The sequence below is a fragment of the Eurypyga helias genome, unplaced genomic scaffold (assembly GCF_000690775.1).
Source record: "Eurypyga helias isolate BGI_N326 unplaced genomic scaffold, ASM69077v1 scaffold856, whole genome shotgun sequence".
Lineage (NCBI taxonomy): Eukaryota > Metazoa > Chordata > Aves > Eurypygiformes > Eurypygidae > Eurypyga > Eurypyga helias.
In genome coordinates, this window is record NW_010255816.1 from 53,075 (window position 1) to 71,465 (window position 18,391).

General features: G+C 41.5%; 1 protein-coding gene across 1 annotated transcript in view; it reads left to right on the forward strand.

Annotated features, from left to right (window-relative positions):
- Nucleotides 1-9,737, forward strand: part of LOC104502695 (guanine nucleotide exchange factor VAV3-like) — a gene marked incomplete at its 3' end in the record, with an annotated part of 46,091 nt that extends 36,354 nt beyond the window's left edge. The window contains exons 7-14 of the mRNA XM_010153413.1: nucleotides 2,457-2,560; nucleotides 4,570-4,669; nucleotides 4,909-5,004; nucleotides 6,607-6,675; nucleotides 8,194-8,280; nucleotides 8,732-8,817; nucleotides 9,192-9,324; nucleotides 9,628-9,737. Of these exons, the coding sequence (XP_010151715.1) occupies nucleotides 2,457-2,560; nucleotides 4,570-4,669; nucleotides 4,909-5,004; nucleotides 6,607-6,675; nucleotides 8,194-8,280; nucleotides 8,732-8,817; nucleotides 9,192-9,324; nucleotides 9,628-9,737 (785 nt within the window). The remainder of the gene's footprint in view (nucleotides 1-2,456; nucleotides 2,561-4,569; nucleotides 4,670-4,908; nucleotides 5,005-6,606; nucleotides 6,676-8,193; nucleotides 8,281-8,731; nucleotides 8,818-9,191; nucleotides 9,325-9,627) is intronic.
- Nucleotides 9,738-18,391: the final 8,654 nt, after the last annotated feature.

Here is an 18,391-nt window from a genome sequence, read left to right on the forward strand (position 1 = left end):
CTGGCTTTCAGGGCTGCAGGAGATGGTGTTGGGGACGTTCTTATTCTGTGGGAACCTGATCTGTAAGAATGTTCCAGTTGTTGTTCCAGCACCTCCTGACAGAAGCTAGATTATGATAGTTATCACACTGATGAATTACAGGATGATCCCTGACACTTGACTGTATTTTTCCCGCTATTAAGTTTTTCACCCTGAATCTCAATTGCTGTAATTTCCTTCCCTTTGAATATTAGTCTAACATACTACTGCAGATATCAGTAATCTGCTTGTCACCTTGAAGTATGTCAGCTGCCTGTAGACACGCCTTTGCTTTTGGAAACAATTGCATATTCTGTCCTACATTCATGTTTCTTATTCAGTGCAAATAAGGCCCTGATGTGCCCTACCTTAGTTACAGTAAATGTCTTTTTAAGGCTCCCCTGTGCCCAGGCACGTTGACTTGCGTGCGTTGAAAGACCTAAAGCCGGGCAAGATGACACACTGCACGGGTGTATAAAAGGGCTTACACACTGTCAGCACAAACTGAGAAGTTAGCTTACTCACTGCTTGTTAAAGAAATGTAAGGGGATCGGGTAAGAGGAGTAAAAAGGGCAAAATCTATTTCATTGAAACTAGGAAGAGTGTAGTAAACTGTTACATTTGGGTCGGTTTGCTTTGCTTTTCATGATCAGCATTCAGTATTCTGATACAGGATGGTGCTTATTTCTGACTCTAGTGACATTTCATAGGCATCCAAAAGCATTAAAAGAAATACAGAGCTTGTCTAAGCCAAAAATAGGTGCAAAAGCTTTGTCTGCTCAGACCTTGTCTCTGCAGCAGTTCCTCGGCAGGAAGGCTGGAGGGCAGTGGAAGCTCGTTGTAAACGAAAAATAGCTGTTAACGCAGAGCTCTAGGGCGAACGACGGTGTGGAGAGCGTGTGGTGTGCTCAGGGCAGGATGGGCTGGCCTCTGTTAGAGGGTTCTGGTGAAGGATTGGTGCTTTAGGGTGATGTTACATTCCTTATATAGACCCTGAAAGATTCTTGCTGGACAAAATTGTCTGCTGATGTCAAAATGTATGTCATATTTAGGGGGGAAAAAAAAAACCCAAATCAAAACAACCACCCCAAACCACTCACCAGTAAGAGAGTGCCTTTTGTTAGGGCTCAGATTTCCAAGTTCTGTCCTATAAATTGCATGTATGGCTGTGTACTTGTGTGTGTGTCTGTGTACATACATGTCTGTCTACATATGTATATATACCCCTTTGTACATGTGTGTATATACGTGTGCACACGTGTGGAGGCATTTGTATGTGCAGCTGCGCATGCATCTGAATTGCAACGTGTATCTGGACCCACAGCGGGGAAGAGATGGGAGTATAGGGAACAGACACTGAAATGCTGGGACTCTCGTTAACATCTAACGATGTCAGCAACAGTTTTAAATTAGAACTTGGCTTTGGGTTGGAGGTAGAAGCTCCGAAAGACATTTTGTCCCCTTAAGCTGTTTCTCAAGGGTGTTGCTTAGTAAGTGCCTGTGCACTCATGGGAAAACGTGTTCCTGTAACGCACTAATCGTGACGCGTTTCGATAACAGCGCCTTTGCTGCAAGTGAGGATTCTGAGGGGACGGCCACACGGTCGCTAGCAAGGGACCTGTGTCTGCTCCCTCACCTGCGAGCTGATGACTGACCTTGTGTGTACTCTGAGTTCTCATCAGTGTGAAGTCTTTTCACTGAGGTCACAACTCGGCTTTGCGTCTCATTTTTGCAGTCTCCCAGTTGCTGCGTTAAACCAGCCTCAGTGGCCTTTTTAAACACACCTCTTCCAGCGCACTGCTCCGTACGCCGCCTGCAGACAGTTACTCCGATTTCAGACCTTTTTAACCCGTTATGACTTAATTTCTTGTGAACTCTCTGGCAGCATCCGTACAGTATGAAGTGTATGGAATCCCCTATAGCTGCTTGCAGATTTCTGTACAATAATGAGCAAGGTGAGGTGCTAGAATGCTCAGGGAGCAAACCTGCCGGCAGTAGTCCTGCCTTTCAGCCGTTAGTTGCCTGCTGTATTGGGAAACTCATTATGACTGCCGTTAACTTAGCACTAGAACATCACTAATTGACCAATGCAATTTACAAAACTAATTTTTCACAGCTCAGGGACATGAATCATTACTTTATCTTGTCACTAAAGCATTTACTTGACTTGCTTAATTTTAAAGTTATCATTATGAAATGAAGATGAATTAATGTTCCAAGCTAGAATAAATGAGTCTCTAATAGGTAGTTCTAGGAGTTGAGTTTTTCTGGTATGGAAGATGTGGCAAACCTTGAAATTAGGTTCTACTCTCAAATGATCTTTTTCCAAATTATTGAAATTAATGGATCTAATGTGAAATGGTTGATTTTCTTATATTAAAAGCTTTAAGTGACTCTGCTTTTACAAACCTTTCCCCCTCCTCATTACTGTTTTTAAGGATTTGGTGAAAATTCACAGGAATCTAACACAAGACATCAATGATTCAATCGTTAACAAAAACGATCAGAACCTATATCAAATTTTTATTAACTACAAGGAAAGGTAAGATTCGTGCACTCTTGCTAATTGTGATAATCTGTGCTCGATTTGGTCAAGTATTTTACCGTAGTTTTGCTGGAATATTTCTGAAACAGAGTTGAGTTTGATGCCAGTATACTTACTAAGCTACTCTTTGGTGTTTGGAGCCTGCAAGTCAAAATGTAACCTATTGCTACATGAGCCCTCCCTCTTCTTACCCCTGGTCTTGGCAATATTGATACATAGATGGGTAACATCTCTGTTTTCAACAAATCCTAAAGAGCTTATTTTGCATGGCATATTTTCATGTGAAGAATCCCAGGTGTTTTACATCACAACCCTGTATTGTTTAGCAGATAAACTGTTATAAAAGGGGAAGGAGGGACAAAACAAGGCAAGGGTATGTATTACGGCTATTCCAGGTTAAAGAAAACAGAAGAGGTCATAACTTAAGAGAAAGGAGGTGCAAAAGAGAGGAGAGAAAGACTGGGGTCTGACCCTACCCTGCAGCCACAGGTGTAAAAGCAAGAGTAAAGCAAACATGCTCTACCTTCAAGCTGTGGAAAACAGCCAAGCTGGTAACAGGAGAGCTCTGCCGTGTCCTGTAGGCCGATGGCCAGTTTTTCACCCACCTCTTCAGGTGGGTTTTTCTGCCAGCACTGAGCAGCTGCTGGGCTGTACAGATGAACTTACATGCCTGCGATACTTAGCTGAAAAACACATGTGGTGTTGGCTGCAGTGCTGACCTACCTTGAAGTAACCCTTGGCTTGTGGTTAAAAATGAGTTCCTTCTGGGACCACAGCGGGAAAGACCTGTGGGAGCTAATTGGATTTGCTGGAGGGTGATGGGGGAGGAGGGTGGTTGCAGTAATAACAGGCTTGTGAGAAATTGGACTGCGGCATCCGGAAAACATTAGGAGAGTTGTTTTCCGAGGGAGGAGGGTGTCCCAGGCTGCCCATAAGCAGTCTTGCCTTCAGAGACCCTCTGTGTCAGCTTTTATGTTGGAGCAAGGCACCATTATTTCCCTGGCTGTTAGACTTTATGCTGCTGTGGCAGGGAATTAGAGGACAAGAAGTTGTTCTGGAAAATGCTTATCTTTCAAAAGTCGGTCTGAGAAGTGTGGTAAAGGGGGACAAAGGACACCAGGAAAAACCTGGAGTTCATATTATGCAACAGTGAAACAGATGGAGGTAGACTCAGTGTGTTAACCGTGCAGTGATTAAAAGTTATCAGCAGTGGTAAGTGTTAAATCAGTATCATCACTGTAATTCTGAAAAAAGAGTTAAAAAAAACCAAAAAGAAGAATGGTCAAGTGACAGCAAAAGGAATTGAAGAGACGGCAGTAGAAAGGATGCCCCAAAAAGGCATTTGGAGCATACAGAAGGAATCGCCTCAACAAATGTATGGAGAGGTGAAAGCAAACAGCACTCTTTGCAATGGGAGTCGCAGAAAAGACACTCCAAACAGGGGCAAGAAACTCCTGTCATAAACCCAGGCTCCTTCAAGAAGCATTGCTGTCCTTGACAGCCACTGAAAATCTGTTGAGTTTTCATACCTTATGATTTTGATCTGAGAGCTCACAGGATATAGACTGGTAGGAACTGTTGGATCGGTTTGGGTAACCTACCACTTCCTTAAGGGAGAGCTGTGATGAATCCTGTTAAGCCGGCGCAGCGGAACTTAGGCAGTACAACCTTGGAAGGCTGCAGTGTTGTAAACACTATGGACTGTTGTTCTGTTAAACAGCACTTAGCTGCTTTTTAACGAGTCCTGCATTGATGAGAACATAAACTTGTGAATATTAAAGGAAATTGCACCATTTTGAAGGTAGCTCAAACTTGTGTTCTCCTGAATATTTTCCCTTGTGTTCATGCTGCCCATTGAAGTCTGTGGCTAAACCCTCTCATTGCTTATTTAGGCACTGCTCCTGGTGAAGGAAGGGTTGTTATCGATGTTTTTGTGAAAAATGCTCAAGGATTGTTCTTAAAGAATAAAAGAAACATCTGCTTCTTTACCTCTTGCTTTGGTTTAGATTGGTTATTTATGGACAGTACTGCAGTCAAGTGGAGATAGCGATATCATGCTTAGACAACATCTCGAAGACAAAAGAAGATGTTAAATTGAAGTTAGAGGTAACAGTAATTTTTAACGTTTTCTGATGTGTTGAAATTTCTAAGGACAAGCACCTAGACTCTGTCTTGTTGCGCTTTGATGTTGTTATCGCTGCTTCAGCTGTTTTCCTTCATTTGGTTCTTTATCTCAAGCTTGTTGTAGGTGCTTGGCCCACATATCACTGAATTTTCATATATATCACTTGAATATTTGTATTTTCTAACTCTCTTGTCTTGTTCTTTCTCACGCTTTGAACTAGGAATGTTCCAAGAGGGCCAATAACGGGAAGTTTACATTGCGGGATCTTTTGGTGGTTCCAATGCAGAGAGTGCTAAAATATCACCTTCTGCTCCAGGTATGTTATTTTCAAAATTTAAGTGGGCCAAGAGCAAAACTGTGTTTGTCATCAGGGAACTGTAAGCATGATGGCTCAAGGTCTTTGTCAGAGGGTGGTGAGTGACATTTCCCTGGATTTGAGGCTGATTTGTTACGAAGTAAAATCCCGTCAAGTGGGGAGTTTCGCACAGAGATCATTGCTCAGCGCGGAAGCCTATGTGGGAAAAAGGAATAAAACACATCTGTGTCCTCGGTACCTGAGCGCCTCATGCTTGGTGTGTTGAAGGTGGTTCGTACTAGCAAACTGTCATCGTGTGAACCATTGCCCCCCACAAGAGGAAGCTGGGCCGTACTTAGGGCGGACTTTTAAGATGTTTCTTTGCTGTCATAAATTACAGTAAAGCCGTATTTATTTCAAAATGCTTTTTGTTATAACCCACAAAGCATTGGCTTTTGCAGTTCGTTCTGTAATAAGGGTGGAGAGTCTTATAAATTTAATTTGATAGCTGTGCCAGGAGACTCATTAGTTCAGCTGTGAAGAAATATATTACTGTATTAGACTGTCAGCCCTGCCGATGCTTGTAAAATGTCCTTTTAAAAAGATGCACTACTTGTATGCCAAGCATAATTTCTGTCTCTGCAGAGCAACATACATTCTGTAACATTAATATATTGAAATATATCTATAACTGAGTCATCAATATCCTGATCAATGGAAAATTGGAAAGAAGATGAATGATGCAACTGCTTTTTAAAAAACAAGTTGAGATTTGAGTCATCATTTTATGATCAACCTCTGTATTATGCAAAGGTGATATACAGTGTGTCACTATGCTCTGGTGTGTGACACCACAGTGGACATTGTACAAGAAGAAATGTTTATGGACTTTGAAAGAAAAAAATCCATTAGTTAGAATTGTAATGGGAAGCAGAAGTACTTACTCCTCCATTTCCTAGGATTTTAACAAATTACGTTAGCTGAAATGCGTAGTTCTCTTCTCAAACTATAAAGAAGAAATAACCTTTTTCCCCAAGAGGTTCCTCTTTCACTTCATAAAACTCAAACCAGCCCCTTTCTCTTCCATGTGGGGAGTGACTAAATTTTTTTAAAAACAACATTTACTTTTGATTTAAATCCATCTCCTGAGTCAGCTTTATCTTAGGCATAATGAGACAGTGACTTTCCAAGCAGTTGCACAGTTATCTGAGATTTTATTGCCAGCAGACTCTGCGGACAAGCACCTGCTTCGGAGTGGGGGATAAACCGTGCAGCCGCGTGCTGACGAGCTGGAGTTTACCTGTGCTTTCAGCACGCACGTACAGTAGTGATCCCTGTGGCACGTTTTACGTGCCAGACAGAACAGATTGGCTTCTTATGGTGGTTCATTATTGGCTAAGGTCGGTGTTTAGGCTATAATCATTCTTAACCACTTGCCAATTATCTGTTTGCAGTAGTCCCCACTCAGTTAGAGGCTGCTCCCTATGGGGATGAAAATGAGGATTCTTGAGTGGTGTGTTCTGGTTATGGCTCTTCTTTCTGGGGCGGTGGGGATGAGCAGTGGTAACTTCAGTCTGTCAGCTGGCAGGCAGGAGGTGAAAGGTGTATGTGCTCTGTTGGCAGGAGCTGGTGAAGCACACTGCTGATCCCATGGAGAAGGCAAATCTCAAACTGGCACTTGATGCAATGAAGGTGAGTATGCAAGGCAAAGAAGTATTTATGTCTTCGGTGGCAGTACAAATGGTAACTCAGAACTGTATTTCCTGGAGGAGATAACGTTCTTCACAGCAGCTCAGACGTGTTCTTGCAGGTCGCTGTGAGCCTTGTGAGTAGGTCAGGGCAAGTACATACTTGAGGGCTTTGCTGGAGTCTGGGCAGCAAGTTCCGTGGTTTCCCCGAAGTGGTGGGCTTATGAAATGGAACTTCCTCCTTTCAGTTTACTTCTCCATCGTTTTCCTGTCACATAATGCGATGAAAAACAGGTGTTTCAGTTATGTTGGTGTCTCTTCCAAAACTCAGCAATATTTCTGGCACTGTCAGTCAGTTCTAACTAAGGTGAGCAGTTTCCCAGTGAGATGAAGACAGCTACCTTTCTTTACAAGACTTCTTTCTGTCATGTTAACGATCTCTACAGCTTTACATTTGAGAGCAGAAGCGTCTGTCAGGAGGAGGGTGTCTGTCGCTGTACATTCACCTGCGAGTGGCACAAACAAACGCTTTATGGAATAGCTGTGGTGCCTTCTGCATGAGGTGGTACGCTGTGTGTGCCCCTGCGCAGCGACACAAACCAAGTACGGTTCCGCTTCAGTTGGCTGCACGGCATGAAACGTGACATTCATGTGCTGGGATTGTGACATTCTTCCTATCCTTTGTGGGGGAAGAGGCCAACACGGTGTATCTCGTGTCTCCTGTTGTAATCTGTATGGCCCACCGAGGGTGCTGAAGTCAAACTAAGGTTTGGGTGTTCATTGCTTTTGGTGGCTGTTGGACTAGAACGAAAAGACTTCAGGAATTAAAGAATTAAGAGCTCTCTTGCTGGAGTGGCTGTAGCACTTATGTGCTCTCTGGCAGGACATAACCAACCAGTTAAAAAAACCAGGCACCCCCCTACCCCAAAAAAACCCCCAGGTAATGGCTTCTCTCTGCTGTGCAGCTGTAAGACCAAGATCCTACTATTGGGGCAGTAGCTTCTCCCCTGCTAATAAGCACCCAGGGTTACGGTAAGCTCACAGCTTGCGTGCTGCTTTTGGGCTGCCTTACTTACATCTTCTGCCGTGTGCTCCATTGACCTTTCGTTTGATTCTCACTTTCTGGATGGTGTTGACTGCCTTTCTGAACCCAAAGTATGCTGCATAAATTACATTTCCATCTTTTAATCTTGAAAATAAGACATTAACGAAGTTCAGAAAAAATCAGCCCTTTTTTACAGTTAATTGTGTGTTTCCTTCCTTCTTGTCACTGAATTTTTGTTTCATTAGATATGATGAAGGCAGTTGCCAATATGGTTGAAGATATGCAGGGGCTTTTTCCCTTCATTTTGTTAGGCGTACATGTTGGTAATTCTCGAACATTAAAAGTTAATTGAAAAAACTCAACCCTAAATATGCAGATAAGTCAAAGACAAAATCAGAAATGAAATCTCTAAAATCTTGTATTTAAGTAGTGTGTTGATGGCAGTTTATTCCCTCCCTTTTTCTGTTGATGCTTTAGGACTTGGCTCAGTATGTAAATGAAGTGAAGAGAGATAATGAAACACTCCGTGAAATTAGACAGTTTCAACTATCAATAGAAAATTTGGTATGTGATATTTTTAATTCATACAGTTCTAAATAATTTTTGATGGTATATATTGATAGAAGTGGGTTTTTTTCCTCAGTTCATATGAGATTATAGTACTTTTGGTGATATTTAAGTGGAAGTGTGCTTTGCTTGGTCTAGAATGTCACAAATATTGAGATACAGAAATGTCTAGTATTTTGGGGGTCTGTCTGTACTTAAATATATTTGCAGAGTTCAAGGTTTGTATCTGTACAGTAACTCAGGTGTTTTTGTAATGGTATACATGCCCATTTGGAGGCACAAATGGGATGGACAGATTCTTTGTTGCATTTAGGTGATAGTGAGGAAAAGATGTTGTCTCCAGGCCTGAGAAGCCCTTTTTCTGGGGTAAAAGGTGGTCTAGTCTTTGAATGTGTCATCATCTGGACACTTTTGCTATATTGAATGATACATAATACTTCTTTTCCAGAACCATTCCCTCTTACAGTATGGAAGACCTCAAGGTGATGGGGAAATAAGGATAACTACGTTAGACAAACGTGCGAGGCAAGACAGGTAACGGCATGACTTCTGCTGTTGGCTATTAAAAAGCCTGGGAAGTAACTCTGTAAATCAGAGGTCAGCTCAGTGATTCTTGAGAGCGCTTCCCGTTTCGCTGTGCGTTCAAGGACCTATCCATCGTTCACCACATCCGTTTGCCAAATGATTCTTGGGCAGTTTGCTATTATGTGATGATGTAAGATGCCAGAGTCCCTTGTGAGTCATAAGTCTCCAGCAAAAGTACTTTCAGTGTTTATTGTTGTGCTATTCAGTAGTTTAGTTGGTCACCTTCAAAATTTTAAGTGCCACACGCAGAGGTGTGTAAAATAAGATGCTGGACGTTGTCTTTCTGGAGTGTTTTAAACCATCTTTATATTGTATTTTCGTAGGCATATCTTCCTGTTTGATCTAGCTGTAATTGTTTGCAAGCGGAGAGGTGATAATTATGAAATGAAGGAAATAATAGATCTTCAGAAATACAAAATTACAAATAACCCCACTACTGATAAAGAAAATAAAAAGGTAAATGTTTGTTGCTAATTCTTCTAAAATGTGTATTTTTTAGCGGGAATTTGAAATATTTTGAATGTGTATACAATGTATTTATCAAGTTTTATGTTTTTAATATAAACTGAAGTAAATATTTAGGAATTTCAACTTTGTTTCTTGTGTAATTCAAACATTTGAGTAATTCCTAAGTGAACACAATATTGTGGTCTTGCGGTTCCCAAAATCAGGGAGTTAAGGAACATAGAAACGTGGGTTTTTTTTGCTTTTCCTTTCTTCATAACTGATGCCCTTTGAATTTCCGATCTTCTTATGCAGTGGTCTTACGGCTTCTACCTCATTCATATCCAAGGTCAAAATGGTTTAGAAGTTTATTGCAAAACGAAAGACTTGAAGAAAAAATGGCTCGAACAATTTCAGATGGCTCTGTAAGTACATTTTAATGAAGGTAGAATCATGTTCAGCACCACTGTAAGGCTATCACTTAGATTACGCTGAACTGCTTTCGTGTTTAGATTCTTGCTTAATGCTGCCTAGTTACCTATGTTATGTGACTTCCTGAGTAACAACTGACTGCCATATTCATGAACAGAATATTTCCCTGAAACTCCTCTTGGAAAAGAAAGATGGCACTCTAGGCTATGTATTACTTTCAGACTTTGCTGCTAACACTGGTTTAGTAATACTGTCTTGGGCAGCCAGGGGGAAATATTAATTACTTTAGCAATAAATATCTAACATAATAGTGACATTCTTTCCCCTCCCATTTTATTTTGATTAATTGAAATATGTTTTTTGCAAGATGCTGCTGCTGATTTGAGGGGGCATCCTGGCATCTTTACTACTGTCTTTTAACTAATTCATTGTTTAAGATTTGGATGAAGTTGCTTGGCTTATTAGAGTTAGTTTCAACAGGCTGATTTCCTTTATATGTTTTCAACTAGAAGAGGAGGTTGCTTTAGACGTCTTTAAGTTGTTCAGAAGCAGCACTGCAGATTCCATGATTGCTATGCAGCATGAGCTTCATTTCCACTTCTGATTCGTCTCAGAAAGACAAACACGATTATTGACACCTCAGGTATTCTGATTAAATTTAAAACATGTGAACAAAGGAATCGGATGACAGGGTGATGCTTGCTTTATGGTTAAAAATAAAAAGTATGAGGGGGAGTGAGATATTCCCAGTGAGAATAGGGACAGCATTAATAAAGACTGTTTTGGATGTGATTGTGAAGGTATGTGGATTTGGAAAAAAGGGCTATAAGGACCCGATAGGAGTGAAACCTGCTCACAAACTGCATTCAGTTTATAAAAATGTAGTATAAGTGCTGTTGATTTAAGTGAAAACATAAGGGAGCAGAGCCTGGGCTGGGCATATGTTATAAGGCCTGCTTACTAGGGGTCCCATCTTGGTGATTTTTATTAAAGGCAAAACTGGCATGTCTTTTGGCAAAAATATCTGGGTAGAAGTGTTTGTTTGTATGTGTGCAGGAAGCTGAGTACTTTGCCTCTTTCTGTCCCTGTGGTCTGCCTGCTGTAAGGTTGTCACTGATGTTTACTTAAACATAGATAAAACATGTAGGAAAAGCACGAGGAACTCGGATTTATCAGCTTTAGCACTGTAACTGTGGATGGCTCTTCAGGCGCCCTGGCCCAGTGCACAGAAAACCCACCCAACCAACCAAACCAAAACCAGCCAAGGAGCTAAGGAGAGCAGTATGAGCCATGTTTGGGTTTTTTTTCCAGGACCATATCCTCAGTTCTTCCCAAACATGTTTATCAGTCCGTGCAGGACCCACACTCTCACCCTGCCATGTGGGTGGTGAGTGGGTGCAGCCGCATAGCTGACGCTGTGTTGGGCACTAGCCGGCACTCATGAGCTGTTGGTGAGGGTGCCTTGGGAACAGTGGGTAACTGTTGCTGGTTGGCCTATGTGAGCCTAACGAACTTGAGGGGTTGACAGGTTCATGTGCTAGTCTTTGCTCTTGGGCAGATGCAGCTGGCTGTTGAAAACCAGTGGTGCTGTCTGCCTGGTCTTGTGTGGAAGTTTGTCCTTCTCTTAAACCCACCCTGCCAGTTTAACCTCTCTCTTCCCATGTGATGGTAGGTGGCCAGCCCAGAGGGTTGTGGTGAATGGAGTTAAACCCAGTTGGTGGCCAGTCACCAGTGGTGTTTGTTCCCCAGGGATCAGTAGTGGGGCCAGTTCTCTTTAATATCTTCCTCAATGATCTGGACGAGGGGCTCGAGTGCACCCTCAGTACCTTTGCAGCCACTGCCAAGTTGGGTGGGAGTGTGGGTCTGCCTGAGGGCAGGATGGTTCCTGGAGGAGGGTGCAGAGAGGTGGAGGTTGGTCTCTTCTCCCAAGTGTCACGTGATAAGACAAGAGGAAACGGGCTCAAGTTGTGCCAGGGAAGGCTTAGACTGGATATTAGGGAAAAATGATATTGTATTTATTTATACTTAACTTGTATTTCTAACCACTTGGGTTGAAAACTATGGGGAGCTTCCACACTTTGTGAAGTTTTCTGTACCTTGCCATCAACTCCATTACAAGGGTTGGACTTCATACCGTGTTTCCCTCAGCAGCTCTCCCAAAACACACCTCGGTGTATGCGGTGATAATGATATTCTGATGCATGCTGAGGCACAAGAGTTGGTATTTGGGAATAGACTACGCCAAGTGTTTTGGACACCTGGTTGGCTGGTTTGAGTTGTTGTTTCCAGGGGTCTCTTTGCTCTGTAGGCTATCCATTCTAGCGCGATTCTGCTCTGCAAAGTAGCCATGATTGAAATAATACTATTATTCATCATACTCAACTATAATTGCTGCTTCGATGTGCAAAATACTTCTCATTATTTAGAAATTTCACTGAGTCTGCAAAACTAGTGCAGTTGAAGGGGTGAATTACGTTCTTGTTTGATTAGCAGAAATGATGTTGTTTACAGAGTTCCAGACAGAAATTTCAATGCGGTTTTGTTGCCTTTGGGATAACATTCTGTATGAAGTCAGGTCTGTGCAAGTGTTAGTCTAAGAACGTAACGAGAGAACGAATTAAGATCTCTCATTATTTTGAAATTAAGAATCACCCTTGTTGCCCCTAGAACAGTTCTATTGGCATAGCTATGGTAGCTAGGCTGCAATTCCTTAGTTTTATTTTTTAGGAGCTAGGATGTTTGTACCAGTGTCTGAACAACAGTGATTGTAGTTAGATTGCTGGGAAGGCATCTGCTGCTGAGATGCTGGTGTCACTGAGATGAGAATTTGTCTTCAGGTACGGGAAGCTTATGTTGTTGATGAAGTATGAACTAGAGGAGCAGGCTGCTCTGCTGGCTGGCCTTGGTTTGGGCTCGGAGGGCAAGAACGCATTAGGCACGCTTGATATGGAAAATCTTTAAAGGAAGGAAAGATGAAATCCCGGTGCAGTTTCCAGAGTGTTAACGTTTCAGACTGGTTAAGCTTCAGTTAGAGAACTGGTTTCACAAACCTGTTAAAATATTGTCCCTTTTGGCCAGCTGTGTTATTGTGGTGTATGGCGAGTTGTTTCGTTGTGAGGCAGGTTGGGAACGATGGGGTACTGCTCATAAGAAACGGAGCGAGCAGTTCTGTTGCTGCAGTATGTGTTTGCTGTTCTCCTGAGACTATTGCTTTGTTTAGAAAATACATATTACCTAAACACCTCAATTTTTCTCTTTCCTAAGAATTTCAGGTGGGTTATCAATGAAGCCTGGTCATACACTACATCCTCAGTGGCAACGATACTGTGACACGGCATCACCGATTATGGTGCTCTTGACCTATTCACAGGAATCTCCATAGCTGAGGCTGTGTCACCTCCTCTCCTCTTCCTCCCCTGTCTTTTTTTTGTTAGTTTGTGTACAACCTTTGAAATTGCTGGTCATTTGGGAGCACTGGATTTTCTAGATGGCAGTAAAATGAGGTAGGACACATGGCAGCACGGTTGACAGAGCAGTCAAGCTCTTGAAGCTGAAACTTTGGGTGGACTCGTAAATCTGATGAATGTGGGAGGTTTTGGTAAAGCTATCAGGCAGAGAGCAGTGGAGGGTGTTTTAACAGTGTCACAAAAGGCTGAGTTCTCTCTTGGTGTGCCTGTTCCCTCAGTGATGGGATGGAGTTCTGCACACGCAGGGGAGCGTAAGTGGTTATTGGCTCAGATGGGGTGCGCTGCTGAATAGCACTGGTTGGTTTGAGCCCTCGCTATTGTGCTCGTTGAACTCTTCGCAGTAGTGGATGAGCCTATGGCTGCAAGGGTAGATCAGCACCTTTTTAAAGGATAGTACTACACAGACCTTACTGTACTAGATGTGGAATGTTTAATTTAGCGTGTCAAATAATTGGCTTAAATACAAAGTCATTCCATATCCAAGATAATATTAACAGAAGTGTACAGCTAACTTACTGCACCGAATTAATCGGCCAAATTCGAGATGTCCTGCGTAAAGTCGAAGTTTGTCAGCAGTATGATGAAGTGTGTGGTCTGTTTGCTGTAACGAAGCCACTGAGAACCTCCAAAACTGACTGCGAGTGTGAAACCTTATTGTTAGATTTTCTAGTAGCATATCCTTTTTTCATACCACTTTAGTATTAAAATCAGTCAGAATAATCAGAACAAGCATGTCTCGCACCTACACATAACATAAAATATTTCATGCTCATGTTACTCAGCTTATGCTGAAGCCACAGCATCTCCTGGAGAAACGGTCTGCGTGTGGCTTGGATGGGCGTACTCTTAGCTGGGTAAGAAACTGGCTGGCTGGCCAGGCCCAAATGCTTTTCTTATTTAAAAAAGTGCTGATCTTTGAAAATAGTTGACTAGTAAGTGTCAGTGGATTATGCTAACCAGTGCTTTTTGAAAGAAAGAACTCCTGAAAGTTTAAGTTGTCCTACTCTATTGTTTGTGTGTATATGCCTCAGGTATATTACTTTATTACTTAATTATCAGGCTTAATTTCTTACAATGTGGCAACTGCTTTTCTCATCATTGCTGTAATGAGTTAATTCTCTTTTATTTCATCATGAGATGATAGAATAAATACTGAAAGAAAATATGTTGGTGATTACTACAGGGGTCTTGTATTGGCACTAAACATTTGCTTCTATCCCCTAAATATTTCTTTGTGGTATCTGTTTCTTGATCACAGTAGACTCTGGAGCGGGTGTGTGTCGTGCTCACAAGGGCAGAGACCTTTTCCAGGAAGTCTCATGTTTTCCCACTGCCTTAATATCTTTATCCATTAGTGTGACACAGCATGCATTATCTTACACTGGTTTGTGCTGAATTTTTGCCATCCAGTTTGCTAATTTAATTAAGTCTTTCTCTGGTTTCTCAACTGTGCTTTGTAATCCACTCTAAACATGGCCATCAGCAAACTTGGCTTCTGTATGTACTCCCAGATAGGAACACACTAGACAGAAATGCAGTTTAAAACCTAATCACAGCAGAATTTAGGTTGGAAGGGGTGGATGGAGGTTGTCTACCTCAGTCTCCTGGAGGGGTGAGGTTGCTCTGGGCCTTGTGAGCTTGGGTTTGGTACTGCTGCCTTTCCAGATGCCCAGAGCCAATATTGCAATGGTGTTGTAACATGCCTTTAATTAGGCTTTACTCAACATCTCTTTCGTGACCTGAGAAGTGCATGAAAACACCTCGCAGGCAGAGGAACCAGGCCTTTTTTAATGTACTCTGTTAAAATTTCACCTTCAGAACTACCGTGATTGTAGTTTCTGCTTTGACACTGCTACTGAGATTGCAGTATGAATGTCACGTCTAATTAGTAATGCCTGAAAAAATCAGTGAGAAGCACATGATTATTATAGTGATTAGGGTATTGCAGTCATTGTGTGGAGTTAATGGATCAGATTTTTTTATAAATGTCCAAATAAAAGAGATTTCAGACATGAAAGCTGTAGAGACCTCAAAAATTAGTGGTTTTACTCTTAATTACAGTGTATTTAAGTTTTTAGGTCACTACAGAGTTTGTGCAGCCACTCCCATACAGTCTGGTATGTTTTTGAAAAACTACCGTTTCAGCTAGGCATAAATCCACACCCTAGAGCTCAGGGGACGCAGGGCACATCATGTGATCATAATAATCCCGTGATTCGTTGGTTCTCAAACCTGGTAGATGTGTGCACAACCCCTGTGTCAGATAAGGCAAGCGACGTGAATTGTAGCTAGAGCTTTTCTGGGTTTTAAAGAAAACTAGTACAAAACCAAGGTAGGTGAAGAGCATCCTCTTGCCTACTACCATACGTATTTCCAGATGTGGTTTGCGCTCTGTGACTAATGACACTGGTCAGATTGAGCTCAAATAGATCTATTCCCTCAGATAGCGCATCAATAATGCATGCGCATTAAGACGTTTCTGAGAGAATATTTGAGCTCTGACATACTGAATGCTGACATGTTAAATTAAAGCACTTGAAAAGCCTCCGGTTCCTGCTGTAGTTTTTAAATAGCCTGCAAAGGTGTTTCACTGAGCCAACCTCAACCGGGGTACCGAAGCGACAAGGAGATGTCTGCGTGGCCTTCTCCATCCGTAGGAATACTTCAGTGCTGCTGAAGTTCACATCAGGTTCATGTCTGCTGAAGAAGAATGGTGGCTTGTCCTTTTGCTATGGCTCCGGCTGGTTTTGAGGGTTTGAGGGTTTTGAGGGTTTCAAATGTTTTTCAGGGTTATAAGCATCCATTCACACCATATTTATAGTTATGCAATTTCTTTAGATTATTCCAGACAGCGGAGAACGTGAAAGCAAACCTGAATTTATGAGAACACGGTGTAAACACTTGGTGCTGATAAATATACTTTGAAATTATGTCTTCTGGTTCACAAAAATCAAAGATGTCCCAGTCCTTATGTTTTTACAGCTTACCTTACAGCTTGAGAGTTATATGACTATGAAAATTTGTATGTGTTTCTTAAAATTCAGTGAAATAAATTTGTAGTGACGCTACATCATAAAAATCAAGTACCACCAACTAAATATTGGGGTTTGGGCAAGGTGTTATTTTTTTTCAGTCTTTCAACATGGAATGCTATGTTACATTCTTGTCTTGATACCTTGGCTGTAAGAACAGATGTCCTGGCTTCTCCCTGCAAACCCATTATACCTTTTTTTCTTACCAGATTTAGGTGTTTGTCTGGTAATTTACAGGTTTTCAGCTATACACTTCCTATGTTTTTACATTTTTTACTCCAAAACATAGACATTTGTCTTGAGTTAAATGTAAATATATGCTAAAATGCTTAAAGCTTATCAAGACAAGCAACTTCGGAAGTTTGGATTTGTAAGGCTTGGGGCTTTCACAAATAAGACTTAGCAGTGAATATTAACGTGTATAAAGTATTGATGCTTTTGATTTACAAATACTGATGTGTGGCAGAGCTTTGTTCCTACCAGGTGGTGTTTAAACATGTTACACAGTGGCTCAAAGCTGTCCATCTCCTGTGCTTTTCAGGGAAGTAGGCTGATAAGGAAAAAGGAAAGCCATTATCTTGTTTGAAACAATGCAGAACATTTCCAAAAAGTTAACAAGATAATTTCCTTGATCTCCAAAAAGCCACTCATCATATGATCAAATAAGCAAATTTCCTAGCAACGCCTTAGAAGTTGTGCGTTCGTGATCAAAAGCACAATTTACTTGCGAGATGGTTAATTCAATTATATAACATGTCTTCTTGCTGGAGACTCTTTGATGTGACAAACCGCAATGTTTCAGCATTAGCATATGGAGAATTGATTGATTGATTAATTCAGTAAATAAGTGTCTTCAAAGATGATTCTGAAATACAACAGCCGAGTTGGAAGAGAGAAAACGAATTAACTGTAAGTAATCAGCTTCACTCCTGAGGAGAGAAGGTAGGAAAGAAGCTGAAAATACCCTTTGTGAGGCGGCAGTGCCCTCTTCGCGTGAGAATATCCCTGAAAAATGCCAGTTTCTCTCTTCACCTTTTTACAGTAAATAATTAACTCTTTGTGAATATTCAAAAAGCATTATCTATGTTATATTTTTGTCTCTGCACTCTTGCCTTGTCGATTTATTACACAAATGCCTTTCTGTAGGTGATAGCGGGTTGTATGAAGTCATCAGTATAAATGGTGATGGTTACCAGAGCCAAAACCTTTCATGTGAAAGAAGGGGTAGTGCAAACATAAGGCTGGTTCCGCTGTTTGCAGGGAGGAGGATTCTAAGGGGTGTCGGCTGCATGTCCGAGCAGGGAGTGAGGTTGAGCATCTCTTAAGACCAACTTTGCAAGAAATACGAGGTTTGGCTGAAAGCTTTTTGTCTTGTTTGACGGTAACGTATATGGCTTTCTGATTTTCTGGTTCTTAACTTCTGCTGCCTGTGTTATTGCTTAAAAACTTTGAATATGTGACAAATGTTAGCTGTGCTCTATTGCCTAGTCAAGTTTTCTGAGATGCCTGGTATCAGTTGTCACGGCTAACTTCTGCGGTGCTTAATCTTCTGACAGAAGGTCACTTCTATGCAAAATGGGGATTTTAACTTGTCTTACTAAATAATTTCTCTTAGCAATTAATAACTTAGAAATACTTATGGCAGATGTGGGTTTATTGTTGCATTTTTCTACAGTGATATCAAGTGTTAGTACAGTAAGTAAAACTGGAATGAGAATTTTCAGTGTCCTCAGGTTTTAACCTGTGCCGTTCTCTGTATCAGCGGTACGGCATGGGTACAGCATCAGGTTTCGTGTCACATACACCTTAAAATGTTCTCCAGCAGTTCGTGCTCAGGGTGTCCATAATTCTCAGCAGCTATGTACAGAGCATTTCAAATTATTATAAGCATAACATGGAGCACAGAATAATAACAGCTCTAAGATGCGAAGGTCTAACTTGGGGTTGAGAGTTGAGGAGAGTTCAAGGTATTGAGTTTTGTCTGAGCTCCCTGTAGTATTTCTTCTTTCAATACTTAAAACAGTTGCAATTCACTGCAGACTCCTTACCTGATACTTCGTGCATCTGCTTATTTCTCATGCCTCTGGGCTCACAGGTGGGCATGCATACATTAACTAGTCTCAAAAGCTGAGTTCTAATCAAGTGAAA